The sequence below is a fragment of the Tachypleus tridentatus genome, chromosome 9, assembly GCF_004210375.1.
Source record: "Tachypleus tridentatus isolate NWPU-2018 chromosome 9, ASM421037v1, whole genome shotgun sequence".
Lineage (NCBI taxonomy): Eukaryota > Metazoa > Arthropoda > Merostomata > Xiphosura > Limulidae > Tachypleus > Tachypleus tridentatus.
In genome coordinates, this window is record NC_134833.1 from 132235307 (window position 1) to 132256634 (window position 21328).

General features: G+C 31.1%; 2 protein-coding genes across 2 annotated transcripts in view; one reads left to right on the forward strand and one right to left on the reverse strand.

Moving 5' to 3' along the window:
- Positions 1-459: 459 nt before the first annotated feature.
- Positions 460-12110, reverse strand: Cdc6 (Cell division cycle 6). Its single transcript, XM_076458931.1, has 13 exons — positions 11973-12110; positions 11213-11520; positions 9063-9155; positions 8505-8555; positions 7827-8026; positions 7176-7342; positions 6678-6784; positions 6251-6387; positions 5008-5114; positions 4284-4351; positions 3386-3621; positions 1883-2023; positions 460-1640 (listed from the first exon to the last, which is right to left on the reverse strand). Exons 2-13 carry the CDS (start codon positions 11499-11501, stop codon positions 1542-1544), a joined length of 1695 nt encoding a protein of 564 aa, XP_076315046.1. The 5' UTR covers positions 11502-11520; positions 11973-12110; the 3' UTR covers positions 460-1541.
- Positions 12111-19179: 7069 nt separating this feature from the next.
- Positions 19180-21328, forward strand: part of LOC143226406 (ninjurin-2-like) — a 52020-nt gene continuing 49871 nt past the window's right edge. Inside the window, exon 1 of the mRNA XM_076457337.1 lies at positions 19180-19459. Within this exon, the coding sequence (XP_076313452.1) occupies positions 19349-19459 (111 nt within the window). The 5' untranslated portion in view covers positions 19180-19348. The remainder of the gene's footprint in view (positions 19460-21328) is intronic.

The following is a 21328-nucleotide window of genomic DNA, read 5'->3' on the forward strand; positions in this document are numbered from 1 at the left end:
TTAAGAAAATAGTTTGATAATAATGGGTGGAAGTAAAGTGGTACTGTGCGTGCGTGCGTGCGCGTACATGCACAAGTGAAACAGTGAAAAATACATACTCTGTTTTTTCCAGTATTAAGGGGAGAAGGATGCCAAACGTTCTTACCCAGATCATATTTAATCATTAAAAATATACAGAGATAACCATTATGTATTATATGAAGATATCATCAGCCTGAGATTTATTAGCTCTTATGTACAAAGATGTATAATGGGTTGTCTTTACTATTCCACTGAAAGACATTTGATTTAGTAAAAATGTTTTTTAGCTGGAGAACTCCAGTTCAAGTTTCTCTCTTTCATAACAAGAAACAAGGAATCATATGCTTTTTTTTTTTTTTTCAGGTATTGATTTATGACAGTGCTCATAACCATCTACACTAATGGAAAAAAATTAATACATTGAAGAAAACAATTTTATTTAAAAACACGTCTACATTTTGTCATTTACAAGGCACATTTTGGATAAAAATATACATCATATCAACTACTAATTAGTAATTTATAATTTTAAGTATTAATTGACGAGATGGATATTTAACAACTACTGAACACAATTCAATGAACGAAAAAGTTTATCTCAAAATTTAGTCTTACAATATTTAAAGTAAAATATGAACATTAAATCTCTCTTTTCTGTCCTTTTTTAACTTTATCTGAAGGAAAATAGGTAAATGATTGTTTAAGAAATTTAAATGATGATTTTAACAAGTTTTAAAAAAAGACAAATAATTTAAAAAAATTAATGAAATTTCTACTGTAAATAGGAGTTGTAAAAATGCTTCTATTTAATGATTTACAACAGTTAGAAGACAAATTATCTGTGAAACAAGTTACCACTTTAGTATCTCTGTCAATCTAAAACTACATTACAGGCTTTTTAAGATGAAACTAAAACCAATACACAACAAATTCAATTTGTTCCAATTGAACATTGAAAATGCAATTTAAAATAGCACGTAAAAGACCTGTAACTTGCTTATATCCAAAAGTTTTTTTTTAACAACTTAGAAAACAAAATTTGGGGTAAAGTTCAATTACATGAAACCAAAAAACACACACAGCTAGAATATTCCAGCCATTGAATGGCAAAACCACAATATTAGAAAAACGTTTACACCTCATACTTTCACATTTAAATATTATTTTCGTCATTGAACTATAAATAATTGAAATACACAATCCAAATTACATTCTTCAATAGTAGCTTCAATTAAACACAATATTCCAACACACAACTTTTTATAATAGATCAAAACAATCTCATAATTATATTGTTTATTCATGAACACACTCTAAAACTATTCAAATTTGCAAGTTTAAATAAATAAAAAAAGGTTTTGTCCTACTGTATATTTTTCTATCAAGTTTATCTAAATATTTATACCAAAACTACTAAAATCAGTGAAAGAAAGTTTAAAACTTTTCAGTATTTTAAAAACAACCTTTTACTATTTACATTATTCTTAAAACTACATATTTTAAAACTGGTCCAGTTAGCTTCATTTTTTCAGGACTGTTTTGTCACTTAGCACTGAAGCTAACAACATTTTATCTTGGATTACATATTCAACTTCTTTTTCATCTATCTTCAAAGTGATCTAAAAAATTAAAAATAAAACACGTAACATACGAATTGAAACGTTCGTAAAAAATCATCTTAATCAATAAAGCTTTGAACTCTAAATGTTCTAACTTTATTAAATGAATGGGATTTCTTAAACCAAGCTTCTAGATATTATGAAATTCAAATTTGCTAAAAATAAGCATGTAAACCTAACAGTTTTTAGACAAATTTGTTAATGTGCATTTTTTTATTTATCTATATACTCCAGTAATATACCTTGGTCAATCTTGATTCTTTGTGCTTCTTTAGACCAATAATACCCTGAGATTCCACCAGGGTACAAATACCCATAAACTCAGATTGGTCAAATTCACTAACGTGATGTTTTTTGCACAGTCTTGTCCAAATTTCTTGCAGCTGATATCAAAACACAAAAGAATAACATGATTTTTCTACATGCTGACATAAATATTAACAACAGGATGAGAAAAATCATACATCCAGTTTTAGTAAAACATAACTAAAATACCTTTCCTGAAAAAAAAATTCATATTAATATTCTGTTCTTTAAATAAAAATCTTAAGTAATTTAATATACCACAAAATAGCACTAGGGATACATTAATTCATTCACAAACTTCTAAACTAATCTCATTCTGAACTTTTTAAGTTCTACAAAATTTTGGCTTTTTATCTCAAGTTTATGGTGCCACAATAAAATGTATACCAATGTTTCAGCACTTTCATGAATTTTATGAAAATACTTAAGTGATTTTTGTTTTTGTTTTCCCATTTGCACACTATTTCTACTGTTATGAAATTTGATTGACAATTAGTCAAACTATTTTTTGATTCAATATTTCATACTTCCAGTAAATATTAAAAAAAAACTATTAAACTTTAAAAGTGAGAAAAATTATACTGAAATGCTTTCAAAATGCCTTCTGATAAATCAAATAAAAAATTCAAAATTAGTGTGCAAATAAAAATTATAAAGTGGCTGTATGGAAAGATTAAAAATAACAAAAATATAGGTTGGTTTCAGTTTCTGCATTAATATTATTATTATTATTGTTATTCAGGTTAAGTAGGTGAGTGTAACCAATTCTTGGTGTATTATATTCAAGTTCACTATTCTGCTACTTATTTCTCATGTCAACATTTCCTTTTCAAACAACTGATACTGAAATTCAAAACAAAAGAAACAGTCTGCTACTCAATGTGAATCAAAAAAATAATGAACAAAGAAGTAATGTATCATGGATCAACTATAACCACCTGCTTAAAAAAAAGAAAGAAAAAGACAAATTACATTTTTACAAGTTTACTTGCCATTATCAGGTGTAATATACAAATTAAAGAATTACACTTGAAATATAAGTTTAGAAGTGATAAAAAATTAAAAACCCTCTATAAACAAATCTCTTGATTGCTCACTATATCTAATCACCAATACTTCGACTGCTTTATGACTGGCTCACTTTAAAAACCACTATATATAGCTGTTTTATAAGTTTGTTTACTTTGGTATTATGTTACTACAACAGTTACATTAAACATTTGGAATGAAAAGTCCAATTTGAATTAGTGATTATTAAAAAATCTTCCTTAATGAAGTTTAATAAAATAAGTATTTCTTTTGCTGCCATTAGTACTTACTAGTGACAGACTAGCAAGATAAATTTGATAAGAAGCAGATAAAGAAATTACAATGTAAATTATTAATTTGTGATAATCACACAATTTGCACATAAAACTATATCTCACATGACTACATACCTTTCCTACTGGAACTTCTTTAACTTTGACATTTCTCAATACCAAAAGTAAAGAACACAATAAAATTTTATGTTGCAATGGCATTGCAGAAAATCCAGCACTATTATCAGAACCTGAAGATAGGACACGAGAACCATAAACTTCATGAAGAACTGTTGAAATGTGTTGCATGCTAACTGGTGTAACTGGGAAAGATGAACTAGTTAAAGATTTTCTTGGACTTCCAGGATTGCAACCTGACAAGTTAAAAATATTACTTAAGTAAATTAACATCCCTATCAAATGACTCATTATCTCAATATATCATAAAATGAATGCATTAAACTTGATATAATGACATGAGTAGTTTTAAACCCTGCAATAATACAAGTTCTGTAGCTCAATTTTAAAGTACAATGATTCTAAAGCAGTTATGGGGAAGCTAAAATACTAGTTTAAAACAATTTATAATTTGAAATAATTCCATTGCATAGAAATTTAAAACAATGTGAAATATGGTATTGGTCTGTATGAAGATACTTATACTGACCATTATTTTACATTGATGACATTGATGCAAAATCAATTCTAAAAAGTTTTAGTAATTTTTGTACTGTTGTCTCTCCTACTTAGAGAAAATGAATGTACATAAATAAACTGCTTCATAAGTAAAAATGCTCTAAATATGGGCATAATGCAAACTTCATAACAACTAAAGATATGAATAATTCACAGTCTTTTAATAAATCAGAGCTCAGAAAAATATTTAACATCTAAAGTTTATTCAATATTTAAAGTATTCAGTTTTTGATATAACACCACTGAAATTTGAAAAATTAATTTGTATAAAATTAAACCACTTCCATACAATATATATACTATGTAAAGAAATACAGTTTAAAGAACAAAAATAGAGTACCATCATCTGCAGTAGGCTTTAAGATCTGTTGGTGTTTCACATGATTCTCTACCATTTCTACAGATCTCCTGGGGCAAAAAATGAAAAAAACAAACATATAGACAAAACACTACACTATTTTATAAAGTTCTGATATCAATCACATAAAATGTGTATATTGAGAATTGTGTATTAACAGTAATTTAGATTTTTACATGAAATACAGCCCATTGTCACTGAGCAATTTGTATCTTTAACCTTTTTTTCTTTCTTTCCTATAAAACAGTGTTAAAACAAAGCCACACTGAGCTATCTGCTGTGCCCACCATGGGGAATCATACATCAGATTTTAGCATTGTAAGTCAACAGATTTACTACTGTCTCACGTGAACACGTTTTAAACACAGCACTACCATTGTGATAAAAGTATAGTTTAAATATAAAACAGTTTAATAACGTAAACAAATTAGTTGAAAATTTTGCTATTTAGCTAAACAAAAGTATTTGGGTTAAATTATTAACAAACCTGCAGTTATTTTAGAAATAGAAAATGAGAAAGTATTATCTTGAAAATGAATGAAATATGCTTTTCGAAATAACTACCGGGTTTACAAATTTAGAAGGAAATCAATAAATTATGCTACACACAGATTTTCTGCACTATTTTTAGGAATTTCTGTTCCAAATATTACCTTAAATTTTAGAGTACAAAAATCAAATATCCATTTTCACTTGTTTTCCTTACCTGCAAACATCCAAAGCTTTCCTAATATCTCCAGCACAAGCTGCAACTTTCCTAGCACAAAGCTGCAGAGCCATAGGGTGGATCACATGGGTACCAGTACTCTGGATCTGTTTTTAAATAGATTGTTATTGGAATTTTGAGCTACACTCACTACCAGTGTTAAAGTATGTAGGACAAAACATTAGTTGTAACTAGAAAAATACATACCATTCTGTGATAAATATAAAATATGCTTTGAATTAGGAAGGAAAAGAGTATTAATGACTATTCAAAATTAAGTCATTTCCAAAAATTTGTCTTAACAGTATCACAATAAACGAGTCCCATGGTAGCCAAAGCTTGTTTCAAAATGACTAAAATTTGAACATTTATGAAATACCTAAAATTGAAATAGGTCATGTTATTTAAACTATTACAGGTACCAAGTTAAAGTCATTCATTTTTAATTTAACTCTTAATAAACATCTATACTCCATACAAGAATGAATTTTTCCACCATCAAAGAGTAATATTCAAATTTGATAGCTCACAGTAAGCAGTTGGAAAATTATTTTATATTTGAAAATGTACAACATTTTGAACACTAGTGTGGTCATATTCAAGTACAAAGACAGGAGAAATAAAATTCGAATTTCATTATAACACTAACAAAAACAAAACAACCTTTACTCAAATTATCACATGTAGTCCCAATCACCACATATTTTCAGAACACAATTTTTCATATTAAAACATGGAACTAATATATACAAAAGGAAAAAAAAACAGAACATTACCAATTAAAATACCTAATTCCAATATTAATAAACACCTTTATCTTTTATTACTTTTGTAAGCTATGAGACTAAGAACTTATACACATTTTTATATAAATAACTACATTCTCTGCATTAAGTTTACTATTATCATCTTAATATATACTGTTTCTCAAATCATTTAAAATATCATTTTTAATTTTTAATTTTATTCTCTCTTACAGGTGTCTTAATATTATTCCAGTGTAATTTGTTTTGCATTTGTATTTGAAAATGGTTACACCAGTGGTTGAAATGTTTTATCTTTTAATATGTAAACATTTTCCAACTAACCACAATAAGCTATCAATGAATTTGAATATTTGTACACTATGTTCACTCTTAGGTTCACATAATAAACCATATTACCAATGTCATTAACTTGTATATATGTACATATACAAAACTAGTTCTCTAAATCTCAGTTTAGCAGAGACAATCACTAGTACCTCTTTAAGTCTATCATCAAGAATGGTAACAATCTGTTGTCTAGTGTAAGGTTTAAAGTGAAGAACTGGTGGTTGGCAACCCAAAGCCTGAAGTCGTGGAAGAACACGCTCTGTTAGGTCCAAGGCATTAGCTATTCCTAAGAAAAGAAAGATGGTTTAAGCTGACGTATAACTGACATTATCTAAACTAAAACTAGTCTGGCTTATCTAATTTCCAGGTTGTTGGTAAAGGCTTGTATCACACAAAAACACTAAAAACAAATCAACCAAACATCTAACAAACTGTTTTCTCTTAAAAATAACAAACATATTCCTAAATCAAAACCTTTCAGCATTAAATATCCATTAAATACTTTATATTATCAATGAATGAATCCTGCATTATCTGCTTCAAACATTATAACTTGAATTAAGTCTTGTCAAATACCTATTAAAAGAAGCCTGGAATTCTTCTGTCTTGGCCAGTCAAATAGTGTGTAAAGAACTTCCTGGTTTTTACTGTCTAGATTATCTATTTCATCCAGTACCAGGACACTGCAAAACAATTTAATCTATTACTTTTTTTTAAAAAAATACATGTTTAGGGTAAATGCACATTCATGAATAAAAACTGAGAAAGCAAGTTTTGTAGTTTCAAATATATATATTAAATAAGTGTTTAAAGTTAATCCAACTGCTTTAAATATTGTATTCTGGTATATGTTAAAGCAACTTAAAATGGGAAAGAATTAGTTTGGTCCATTAATTTAGGTTATAATAATAAAACTAAAATAAATTAATTTTAATTTTTATCATGATACTAATAATACAAACTGTTTGAGACATCTAAGTTATTACTGATTTTTTTATTTCTATTTTTGGAAATTAACGTAGAGAGATATATAATTAAAAACAAAACAAAGAACATTAGTTAACATTGACTTACACCATACTTCCTGCATCTGTCAATTTCTTTTCAATGCTTTTCAAGACATCTCGCTGGGAACTAGAATTTGGCATACAACCTAACTCGGAAGAAATCTTGTTGTAGATGGCTGTAGAACTTCTAAAACTCATGCAGTTGACAAAGATGGACTTGAAATTTTGTTTTAACTGCAGAAAATTACATTATTTTCTTGAACTTGAAACTTCACAGCAGTATACAAGTATATTCAGAGAATTTATACTATATATATATAATCCAAAAAACAAATTAGCTATAATTATAGATCCTGATCAATTATGGAAGTACAAGAAAAACTTTCCTCACCATGAGCATATATAAACAAAAACAGTTTGGTTGCATGTTGTCATTATTTAATAGGTCAGACCCACCAATATCATTTGTATTTACATAAAACCACAAACCACATTTCTCCAATTTATCAGATCAATGCCAAATAATTAACAGTACTTGGCTGTTTTATGAATTATTTTATTACCCAAGATAAATTATCAATAAGAAGCAATATAACACAATCTAAAGAGAAAGATTTTAATTTCAATTAATTTAATTACTTTTAACTGCATATCAATAACTCATAAAATCATTTAAAAATAGTCTAAGAACTACTCAACTATAGCATAGAAACTTTACCTTCTTTGCTTCTAAGATTTGAGTCAAACAACAAGTTTTTCCTGTACCAGGAGCTCCTGAAATGTACATTGAACCAGATGTGCAATGAGCTAAATGGCTGTCTAAAAAATCTGCTATTTCCAATATTTCTTTCTCACGACAAAGAATCCTAGAAGGAACTGATGTGTGTAGGACTTGACGAGCATACTGGTAGCAGGAAACTAGAAACAAAAGTTTAGTTTAACATTTCAATTCTTAGACATAATACACACAATAATATAAACCATTTTATGGATATTAAGTAAATATATTAAAATATTTGTCAACTAATCTGTACAACACTTAAAACAGCCAAAATGGATGTGAATGTTGTGCTTGAGACTTTAAGTCATAACTAAAAATGTTGTGATCTTAGCAATTCTATAGGTTTTGTGTGAACATTTCAATACATAAATAAAAGATATTACTCAAATCAGACTGACTGATTCTGTGGAAAGGATCTTACGAGTGTCTTTCTTAATAATGTCACACGCTACTATTTATAATTAACACTTTTGTGTCCAAAGTGGTAAAATCCACATTAGACCGATAATTGTATAAAAACTCCCTTTCTTTAACCAATCCAAACATACCATCACGTTTAGAAAGCTGAACTTTGGCAAATGACTTAGATCCAAATATATTTCTGCACTGGTGCACAAGCTGGTTCACTCTGAGATATGTTCTTTGTCCTTAAAGGAGATATCTTTCCTATTAACAGAATAAGGTACAGTAAATAAAAATGTCTATAAACATATTAAATTCAGTTTCATTATATACTTGTACTCAACCCATTTCCCAAACAGATTACATTTTAACTTTCAATCTCTGAAACATTTTCCCAAAAATATACATTTTTAAACATCATGATAATTCCAGATCTAATTAACTTTGATTTTAACTTTAAAAAAGGAAAAATAAGATAGAGAAATAAAACAGAAATTGTACAGTATTGTCATAAATTTAATTTTTTCATATGTTCCAAACTAAATGGCTATTACAACCACACTAGTCCTAGGCTCAATCCCTTAACAAAACTGCCATCACTTCTTTTAAAAGTCCATCTTATAAACCTTCAACAAAATTAATCTACTAAAAATCCCATTTGTAAGCATTATGTGGGTTAAGTTAACAGTTTGATTTGCATATGGAACTAGTTTTAACAATAATCATTTTTTCCTCTACAGCTATGAAAAATATACAACTAAAAAGACTAGCCTGTTTCTGGAGTTTGAAGAATATTTGGTGCATAATCCTCAGAACCTTCTTTTGCACGTTTTGATGGTGAACAAAATTCCCCAAGATGAGTATCTTGAAAAATGTAGAAAACAATTATATAAATATATATATAAATTTAAGAATGATCAAGTTGACAAGAGATGATTTGGGTCATTCAGATCACCTTTCCAATCACAACATCCAAGCTAAATGCAACCTTTTACATTTACATCTTTATTTCTAAGAAAACAATTTTAAAATAATAAACACCACTCATGCAAACCATTCTACAAACTTTATACGTTTTTGTATTAGGGTCAGACAGGTAAAAAAGATAGCAAAAATTGACTGATAGATCACAAAATGTTTGGAAAAATGACAGTAAAATCCAACATTAATAATTAATTTTAGAGGGTAAAGTAAAAGAAAAACTCAACTGAAATGCTCTCAGTTTTTCAAGTAGTGCCAAAAGGTTACAATATAGCATCAAATCAGAACTCAAGAGCAAGTACCTTGAGCAAGAGTAAACTCAACTAAAATGAACTGTAAATATTAACTTGAGTCTTTTACTTAAAATTATAAACAGTAAGAAACTTGCATTTATAGTTAAGCAAGCAACAAATGATGCTACACAGTATCCAGACAAAAATTTACAACTATTTATGCCTTTCTTCAATACTTAGTTAATATTAACCTGTTTGTACATTGTTGTAATTTAGAAGAACAAGGAAAGGTTAAAGAAAATACTTATCAAAAGTGCAACTAAAAAAAGTAAAAGATCTGAAGTAACTATAAATTTATAGAGTATAAATGTTAATTATTTTAACTGGCTATTATGTTTATCAGAATCTTTTTTATAGTCTTAATGTTTTGGTATACAAAGTTGTACAATTTCTCCATCTGGACCCTCACAATCAAGATGACCCTGTAGCAAAGACAGTGTATGTTTTCAATTACATAATACTGACCATCTTACTGTCTCATAATAGCAAGGGAATAATATGCACATTAAGATGGTTTTATTTGTATTTCTTACAAATTTTTATTGCAGCCATTTTATCAAACCTTTGGTTAATCCCATTAAGTTGTACTTTTACTCCCAGGAAAAACTGTGCATTTCCATTCCCAAACTAGGAAAAAATTAATTAGTTTTCAAGAGTATTGAGTTAATTGTTACAATCAAATGAATATATTCTCAAATATAATACTAACACAATAGAATATTAGAACTTCAATGAAGGTACATTCATTAAACCTTAACCACTGCAAAATGCTTATATCAAAAGTTTGTGCTCCACAATAAATTAATTGAAGTTTCAAACATTTTACAATACATCTAAAATAAAGTGTATTCTAAACACAAAAAGTAAAAACTCAGTTTCTTCCAATAAAAATATTAAGTTTCTTGTGGCAAATGTTTTAAATGTGTTAAGATATGGAAATTAAAAATTAAATTTTCTCTTGCTTAAAATCTTCACTGTAATTCTAGTATTTTTTGGAAAAAAAATTATAAAAAGTATGAAATGCAAATTATTTTTAAATAAAATAAATTCAAACTAAATATATAGTCCTCATACAAACCACAAGAAACTGTGAAACATTTTACCCCCTTTATAACAAAAATAAACAAATATTTGTTAAAATTATTTTAAACATTAAAATTCTATTAATTAATCATAACCAATATTTTGAAGGTTACTTATACTTTATTATCTTATGTCTCAATTTAATTTTAGGTTTTCAACCATCAACACTCATACTAAAAAGTCACAAAAGGTAAGAAAAACCATATATAGAATAGAAAATTGTAAAAGTCAATGCTATACTCAACCCTCACGATAAACATAATAGAACATATACTTCGTAATATTTAAAGAATAAACATGTTACCCAGAGGTATAGGAGGCAAATTAAAAAGTGGGGAGACAAAATGTTTATTTAACTGTGCCAAGCAATGGAATGCAATGTGCACCTACTATGGCTCACCTAAGGGTATTGGATTAAACTTTAGAATTTCCTCCTCTACCTTGGAATAATTTTCTAATTTTGATGATTTTTTACTGTAACAGGTCCATTACTTCTAATGCTACATTTGCCACAAACAGTTTTGTTATCAAAAAGAAAGCTACATAAATTATAAAGAAACTTACCAATACTTGGGCTTTTCTTTGGTGTTCTAGGAGTACAAAAAGCTCGTGGACTATTTCTTTTGCCAGCTGTAAATTTATTTAATTCAGAATTTTGTTCTCCTCTATTTTCCCTATTTTCATCTCCATCTACCTTGCACTCTCTGTCAAATTTTCTTAAGTAATTTTTTTTAGTTGATACAGAATGTTTAGAAATTACATGATGATCTTGGTTCTTAACAGCAGCAGCATTCTTTGTTACAGATCTTGTCTTCCGAACTGGGAAATTCACCGTGGTCTGTATACTAGGCATTGTTGTTGTTTGGAGCCAGCTTTGTAAGTATAAATACATATTAATCTATTTTATTTATTATAATTAAAGCAGTTACTTTCTACAAGAAGGACTTTTTCTGAACATAATCTGAAACTATATGCTATATGCCTAATGAGCAAAGAAAAAAAATTATTACTTCAAAAAGAAAACTACTAGTAATGTGGTACTAGTATTAATAATTATATATTTTATAAAATACATCATGTGAAAAGTGAAAGCAAAGATAATATGCATGTAAAAAGCTGAAATTCATTACTTTACAGAATTAATATTCTTGTAATTAAGTTATACAACTAAAGACCACAAAGTTCTATACTCAAGTAATTATAATACGTTAACCTGACCAGAGTTAGCTTCTGGCAGTCATTACCTGATAAAAGTAAAACTATTTAGTAATTGTAGAATATTTTATTACTTTAAACATCAAAACGTATATATAGTAATAATTACCTACAACGTAAACACGCAAACAATAAGCTTTCGCTTTAATGCCCAATTTCAAGCGTAACCTTTGAAACCTGAACTTTTATCCACGTTTTACTTTCCGTATAAATCTGATATCAACTGGCCACAAATAACAATTTCGCGCCTTACGTATGCGGTTTAGAGCTATTGGATAATTGAAAACTACGATTTAGCGCCATCTCGTATCGAAGTACTGCACAATAAAAAAACAAATTAGTGTAAATATATATAACGTATGTGTGTGTTTGCGCGTTTTCTTATAGCAAAGCCACATCAGGCTATCTGCTGTGTCCTCCGAAAGGAATCGAAGACTTACCGCTGTTCCAGTGTGGGACATGTAATGTAAGAGGAAGTATGTTTTTAATTACTTTTAAGTGCAAAGACACACAATGGGCTATCTAAATTGGGCCTACAACGGATAGGGAAAACCTAATTTTTAGCTTAACGCTAACCCATTGTGGTGCTGGAGGGAAATAAAACCGCATATCCTAAATCTTACACCCAAGTAAATATTAAACCTACTGCAACTACACATAGATTTAAAAGTAAAACATAACTTTCATCAGCAGTGATGATGATCGCATCCGTTCTTTACAATATCGATCAAGAAGTAACTACTTATAGTTATAATTATACTATTTCCTCTATCTTTATTAAAGTATTTATTTTTCTGGAATAGTTTAATATGAAAGATTTGGAGAATAAATCACTATCTAAAATTATTCTATGCGCATTCACAAAGAAAATATCAAGACAAATAAATGTAGTTTATTACCAGTAACGTTTATGTTGTACTGGTAATGCTTGAAAGTATGTTTTCCCTAGACTAGCTAAACCAAATAAATAAATAATGACAATTTTCTAACTGTTTTGAAGCTTATACATTATATTTATTTTCTAAATTAAGATTTTTACAGTTGATATTATAGTATGTAATGGGCAATCAGAATTTCATGTTTATGTTTTTTTTTTCTATAACCATGTTCAGTTCACGTTTCTCCAATAGTTCTGAAATGCATTCTATATACGTATTTCTAGCCGTGTGTGTAGTTTTTTCCACGCAACACGAACCACTTTAGCTCTAGTTACCTATTGTTCTTAAATAATTCTCTATTGTTTCTTCTGAGCTTTTTAAGTGAGAAAGATAACTGTGGTTACCTGCACAGAAATACACTATGTAGAAGGTTGGTAGTGATCTTATACCCGTCATGACCAGGGGGGATTAAGGCGTTCGTGTCGTAATCTGAGGGTTGCGGGTTTGATTCCCCGTCGCACAAAACAAGCTCGACCTTTCAGTCGTGAGGGCATTATAATGTGACGATCAATCCTACTATTCGTTGATAAAGAGAGTAGCCCAAGAGTTGGCGGTGGGTAATGATTACTAGCTGCCTTCCCTCTGGTCTTACACTGCTAAATTAGGGACGACTAAAGCAGATAACCCTCGTGTAGCTTTGTGCGGAATTCAAAACAAACCAAAAGATTGATCTTTATTCTGCTTAAATTATGTTTACTATCCTTCTTGCTTAAAACGCAGTCAGATTTAAAAAAATTAATTTATTTCTGCATAACATTTTCTGTTGAATCTCAAGTTAATTGTCGTTAAGTAGCAAGAAAAAAGTTTGTTGTTGTGACCACAAGGGTTTTTATTATAGAATTTTCTGTTTTTCTCAAAAAATACATTTTATTGTGGTATTTTAATTTTTGTGAAACTTAAATTCAAATATTCCATGTGAAAGAAACTGGATTTCACATTTAAAAAGTAACAAAGAGAAAGAGCTAATCACTAGGGTAAATATCTGACTGAGAGAAAAGTCAGTTATCAAAAAAGTCCTTTTCTGGATATTCGATTTTTTTATTGATGTTGTGAAGGTCTATGCCAAAGATCCTATTGTTTCTACAGACTCAGGATCGGGAACCACAGATTAAGACCTCCTAATCTAGTTCTTTCCCTAATAATTAAACTTAATGCATTTGAAGCATCATTGACTGGGGAATGATGTGGTGACTTTTGATTTGTTGAGTCTGAAACCAAGCGAGGAGATCTCTATTAGATTTCTAGCTGTTTTCAACGAGAGGACCCAAAATAACTATGTGGAATATAACCTAAAACCATTCAAAATAGAATATGGTTGATAATGGTAGATTATGTCTAATAGCCAGATCTGTTTCACTGACTGGTATAACAGCAGATATATTGATGAATGCTACTAAAGATAATGACCCATGGTATAGTTATAAATCTCTATATAATAGGAGGTTTGTGCCAGTGGAACCACGAATCACAAAATAATTAACAGAGTACACGGGTTGACTGTTTTTCAGTTCTTCTGCTCAGGAACCAAAAATAAAAGTTAATTTAAGCACACAGGCCACTCAATACCTCTACTCCAAATAGATAAAAAATCTCAACCTGATATTGGCTGAGGCTTTGCAAGTGATAGAATGCTTTCACCATCACAGATCCCTGATTTTCAAGGGTGCAGTAAAGAAAACACGAAACAGACTGTTTCTTGAAGGTTCTCAAACAGGTAACTGCATAGACATTGAATATGGATGAGTTGTTGCTTAATTCAATCATTCATTTTATCACGGAGTTACTTAATGACTGGGATAAAATGATGGAAAAATTATACTTACACTTCAACATGATGGACAACTGATCTATTCATCAGGTTGAGTTCAAGGTTCAAAAATGATCCCACAAAGAACTTGACCATTTATATCGACAATATGAGCTATATACATGGGAAGGCGCATTCCATTATCATACTGACAAGTTTCAAAGATTTTCTCATTGACAATTTTATAGAAAGACTGCCAGTGGATATGAAGCGGCACCATATTCATGTGAGAAACATCTTCATTCTAATAAAGGTCATTAGCGCAATAACTAGACTGAACTGATATTAATATAGGTGACAGTGACAGAGAATGTTTCAGCAAGAAGTTAACTCACTGTGGAGACTGGTTGGAAGACTTATAGGAAATATAAGAATATTTCTTTACTGTTGTTATTAGCTTTATACTATTCTAATGATTCTCCATTATTTGATTTCCTAGTTACACCATAAGTATGCGTTTTCCAACAATCTCGTTTTTTTCGTGATTTTAATAAAAATCTTACATGTTTACTCCTTTTCCCTTCATGTTGCAAAAAAAGTAGATATCCTACCGCAGGTTAATAGGACCTTGATAGGGTGGCTAAAATACATCCTTTGATCACTATTAAAGACGTGTTTTGTACAGGGTATTCGGAAAGTCACTGTGCACTGTGTCACTAATATATTTATTAACAAACAAAACTGCACAGTGACTTTCCGAACACCCTGTATATGTTTTTTAGTTTTACCTAGCTGCATAGCACTCATACTGATCAGTAGTAGTGTATAATCCAGGATGGAGCAAATAATGTTTTTGATGTTCTTCAACTTTATTTTCTGTTATAGCTTTCAATGCACTAATATCTCTTGATAGCTCTTATTATAATGGTGTTAATATGTTGGTGAAGTTGTGTTGCCTATGACAGATTACCCCAAATACCTCAATATTTATTTTGTAGGAATAGCTGTATCCACAAAAAAAAGGTAAAGATTTGTCCTCATTAGAATATCTATTTTTGAGTGCACGAAACATGACTTTGGTAAGAATTGATTATTATTTTGTGTCATTGCACCATTTACTTATCCTGTTAACATAAGGCCAAAAAATACTGGAATACTGAGTTGAGATTCTGTGGTTCGTGTCCCATTACCATTAACAATTACATTACATACTCTTGGGCAGGGGGGTACATTATGAGAGTGGTGGTCAAGTTCCAGTACTTTCACTGAGAAAAATAGTCCAGCAATTCGAGGTTGGTGGTGTTGACTAGCTGCCTTCCCTTTAATTTATCACTTCAAAGCGTCTAAAACAGATAAACGTCGCAGATCTTAAGACAAGATCCAACAATCAAATAAAACTCCTAATAGTTTGTTGTTCCTTCTTCCAGTTTTTGCTAAAGCTACTGCCATATAACAGAATGTTCTCAACAAAGGTAAGCACACATTATTTGTTTGGACTGTCAAAGCTGCTAGATCCATGGTGTAAATCTTGAAGAGGTCTGACAATAGTCTGATTGTCAGATTCCATAAATAATACATCAACTGGTAGTTAATGCAGCTGCAACTCCTCTTACACATAGTGGTTCACAGATGCCTATTCTGAACATTTTGTCAGCAAGAATGGACAACTGGACTCTGTTGAAAACATCTTCCAGATCTAAAATTACTGCCCAGGTGTTCTGGACAACTTAAAATGATTTCCATCTGTTAACTGCAAATTCAGCGAAGTTGATCCAGGCTTCTCTTCCACTGCAATAAACACCTAATGATGATAAGGGCAGTGATTCAGTCTGATAGGCAAGCGTTTCCCGGGACCTTGCAAATGGTGTTTTGTGATATGATGATTTAATTGAGTTAAATACATACTTGATAAAAGAATTAGTTAATATTTTAAATATATTACCCATTATCAATTGAAACTAACACTTTAACACTAATTTCACAAGACTGACTTTTGTAACCTTCCAGAAATGGTTTCCATATCTGTACATAGTTCCAGCGTGGGTAGGAAGTTGCTATAGTTTGGTCCTCTCTTGCATGCCACTGGTGTCAAATGGGTTAATGTATCGTCATACAAATGTCTTCGATTCAAACGACTGTAATTACTATGTTTTCAATATCTGTGCCAACTATAAGCCAATAAATGTGACAGAATTAACTGATTATGGAGTTGGTCTTCATCCGTTTTTACCCCATTTCTTGTTTTATTCCTTTAAAGCCAATCGCCTGTAAAGTGAGCACATGCTCTATTACATCCAACAATTTACCATACTGCAAAAAATCAGCCCGGGCTTAATTATTTGCTTTCCAATCTTTATCAGTATCTCTGTTCTACAAGTACAGGGTGTTCCTTTTTAGAAGTTGTTGCGTTCACTTTGTTCGAAAAGTGAGATGTTTGAAGTTACGATTCAGTTTGTTTGTTTTTTTTAATTTCGCGCAAAGCTACACAACGGCTGTCTGCGCTAGCAGTCCCTAATTTAGCAGCGTAAGGCTAGAGGGAAGACAGCTAGTTATCACCACCCACCGCCAACTCTTGGACTACTCTTTTACCAACGAATAGTGGGATTGACCGTAACATCATAATGCCCCACGGCTGATAGGGCGAGCACGTTTGGCATGACGGGGATTCGAACACGCAACCCTCAGCTTATGAGTCGAATGGCTTAACCACCTGGCCATGCCGGGCCGGAATTAAAAGACCAAAGTAAAATAAAAGGACGATTTTGATATTATACCCCTTAAAATACTAAATGTCGAGAATCTTCAAAACAGACAACCAGAAGAATTAGCAAACAACCATTAAATATAGTCTTACTGTGTAGCCCCCCAGTGGCTCAGCGGTATGTCTGGGGACTACAACGCTAAAAAGCGGGTTTCGATACCCGTGGTGGGCAGAACGCAGATAGCCCATTGAGTAGATTCGTGCTTAATTCAAAACAACAACAACTTACTGTGTAACAATTTAACGCGCAAATTGTATTGAAATGCTTGTGATGTTTTTGTTTGCAAAAAATTAACACTAGGTCAGTAAAAAACAAAGTGTTTAAAAGTATAAATAGCCTTACTGTAGTACTGCATTGATTCCTTACTTGTAAGAATTAAATCGCAACAACTAAAGATAGGGTAAACGTTATTTTACAGAACTAAATAAGAGTTTCTAAAACGATAGAGTTTGAGAAATAAACAGTCTATAAACAAATTGTGTAAAATATGTTTTTTCTTATTTATGTGCAAGTTGATGCTAGAGTTATTATACACGAAATATGGAAGTGAAAGTTCTATATTTGGCAGTAAAGTGTAACCACTTTTTACCTATGAACAATCTAACACAAATTATACGTAAATGCATAGGTAAACTTACAGCAGCACTCTCTTGCAGAACATCGAGATAAATACTGTATCAAATCACGATCAAAATTGAAAGAACTAATAGCTATATGCTTTCTGGAGTAGCTAAGCAAAAATTGGGAAAGATATAACCTTTAGCTGTTGCTTAAACTGTTCACTGTTGATTCCTCAAGAAAACATATATAAAATAAGCAAATTTTACAGTGACTCCTAACGAGGGAAAATTCGCTAACGCTACAAGGAAATAAATGATCTTTAACAATTTATGACTTGCGCAAGAATAAAGTCAAGACATCCCATAGTTTGTTCATAGTTGATATAACTGCATCTCGAATACGGCACATGCGTTCAAACTTGTATAAGCGCAAAACATTTTGTGAACTAAATCTCCTCACTTTTCTAAGCTAAAGGAGAAAAAAGGTATGGTTTTCTTACAAACAATACAACACTGCGGTATATCTTTTTATGGTGAAATAAAAGTGAAGAGCAAGCAATGTTGTTACAAAAGATACTTACCATGAGTGAGTAAACTGGTAAAATGTGTAATATTACACCATAGTAAAACTGATAACGAGTCGTATTGCATTCACATTTTCTTTAATCCAATACAGATTTATAGTAAGAACAATGTATGCTGGTATATTAATTATATTTAGTTTTTCATACGCCACTGCTGGGCCCGTCATGGTCAGGTGGGTTAAGACGTGGGGTCGTTATAATGCTACGGTCAACCCCAATATTAGTTGGTAAAAGAGTAGCCCAAGAGTTGGCGGTGGGTGGTGATGACTAGCTGCCTTCCCTCTAGTCTTACACTGCTAAATTAGAGACGACTAGAGCAAATAGCCCTCGAGTGGCTTTGCGCTAAATTCAAAACAAACAAACAAGCCACTGCTGACTAGGTGTTTCACTCAATACTAGACTTCATCAGGTTAGCTGAATTGTAGCTTACAAAGATTTAATTGAAAAACTCTTCATCGTAGCTGTTTATAAGACATCAAGAAAAACTTGTAGTTGTTAAATGGTTAATAAGGCTTACAGATACGATTAATGTTGAAAACAGTGTTTTCAGTGTTACTACAAAAATGCGATGGAAATTCTGAGACATAAATAAAACAAATAGCATGTTATAACTCTTTGTAAAATTTTAATTTACTTATTTAATTAATAAACACAAAATAAATATGACGCCTGTAATATATTAGCCAAAAATAATCCATAGAGGGCCTAACATTTCTTGTGTCGGCTTCTCTGTAAACTAAATAACGGTGCATGTGAGTTACAAAAGAAGAGAAGGCAAACTTACCATATACGTTTGAAACTAAATAGTCATAGTTAGGCGGTAATACAGAAGAATCGCTCACAACAAATACTTTTACAAGTGAACCATAAAAAACAAAAACGGAAAAGTTGAAAATGCCTGAGGTTGAACCAGTCGCTTCTAAATATGAAGAAATATGTGTAGAGCAAAGATCAATTAAAACTCTATCATCAGGACAGGAAGAAAAACTACAGGTAATCAACCAGGTAAGTTTGATTTTATTATGCACAAAGCTACACAATGATCTAACTGTGCTTTGCCCATCATGGGTATCGCAACTGGATTTTTAGTGTGGAAAGCCTGCAGACTATTCACCGAGTTGGCGTAGCGTCGTCAGGTAAGCTTCAAGTAAAATGTCTAATTTTGATTCCCAGTTAATGTGTACGCGTGAGAACAATGATTCACGTACTTTTACTAATGTATAGAGTTCTTATCACCGCTGTGCCTAAACATTTACTAGCCATTAAGCTATGCCATTAGAAAATTAATCTTCACTGAGTTAGGCATTGAAAATTTCTCTATGTTTATGTGTTCAATATCATTGTCTTGTTGGATGCTAACAATGGGTGAAATAAAAGTGAAAAGAAGTTCCATAAAAAAATGTTCATTTTACTTTTTGACACCTGTATGTGTTTACTTCAGATGTTTGTAATATTTATATTATTTTTCTCACAATGAACTTTGTTTGACATTTTACACTCAATAATAGAGTAAGAATGTTTCAAAGTTTTTATTGATTTATGACGTCGATGTTTTGTTTTGGTTGCCAAGGTTACTTAGTAACTCACAGACAATTTACTCATGTGTCTTAAACGATTAATCTTTCGTGGTTGTGGCTAAGGATGTAAGTAGTAGATATTAAGGATGACAAAATGTAAGACGCATTAAAGGTTGTGGAACAAACAATCGAAGAAAATGAAATTTGTATAAGAAGGAAAGTATTATTAATTGCCGTAAATATGATTAAAAGTGCAGCCATCTGACGAAATTGTGTTTGTTTGTCTAATTTCACAACTCTAATCTAGCCATACCTTATTTTAAAGTAAGGGAATAGAGGGAAGGCAACTAATCAATATCATTCACCGCAAACTCGTGGGTTACAGTAACGAATATTGGGAGTTGACCTTCATGACCCAAGTGTGGAGCGTGATTTCTCTTCAGTTTTTGGTGGAAACGAGTCACTAACCGCCGAAACTCAAATTCTCAGTGTGGCACATTGGGCCGCACCTGGCGAAAAATTCGTTACCCCATATTAAACAGCTAAATATTCAACTTATGACTAAATTTTAAATATGACTTACTATTACGTTTCTTTCTTTATTTTATAACAAACCATAAGCTATTGACTGCGTCCATCGCGGGTAATCGATGCTCGAATTTTAACGTTGTAATTTCGTAATTTTATCGCTGTTCCATAGGGAGTCATTTTGTATTCACACTTGGCAATTCTAAACAAACCATTGACTTTTGAATAATACCCTAAATTCAGGCAACAACCTAAGCACAAATAGAATTTACGATAAACAGTTTATCAACCAACTTATTTTGATCTATTCCTTTTGCTTGTGTTATATACCTCATGGGGATAATGCGTGTTTTGTGAATGTTATTTAGTTAAAACAATAACAATTAACTGTTATTATAATCATCTCTTCAACTCACAACACTACCGGATTATTTATCTGACACATGACATAAATCAGCTAATTTTAGAGTTTCTTTGGCGAATTATCAGGTTTTACATTTGTCCATAAAAAAAACAACACAATATTTTGTAGTTGTTCCTCGCACACACTTTTTGTAACCTAAACATAGTAGTAAATAAAACTTCTGAAATCCTTTGTATTCATGATGTTAGAAAAACACGTTGGTTCGAAAAATCATGATGAAATTAAATGAAAAGCCCAATAACCCAAGCGCTTTCGAAAGGTGAACGTTTCTTCTTCAGGGGCAAGGGCCTGGCATGGCCTAGCGTGTTAAGGCGTGCGCTTCGTAATCTGAGGGTCGCAGGTTCGCGCCCGAGTCGCGCCAAACATGCTCGCCCTTTCAGCCGTGGGAGCGTTATAATGTGACGG

Excerpts from the sequence above, each read along its gene's own strand:
- Cdc6 (XM_076458931.1), bottom strand. The coding sequence starts at position 11,501 with ATGCCTAGTATACAGACCACGGTGAATTTCCCAGTTCGGAAGACAAGA. Across the intron at positions 7,343-7,826 it reads AAATCTTAGAAGCAAAGAAG|TTAAAACAAAATTTCAAGTC; the intron begins GTAAAGTTTCTA and ends AATTTTCTGCAG. Across the intron at positions 1,641-1,882 it reads AAGAATCAAGATTGACCAAG|ATCACTTTGAAGATAGATGA; the intron begins GTATATTACTGG and ends TTAATTTTTTAG.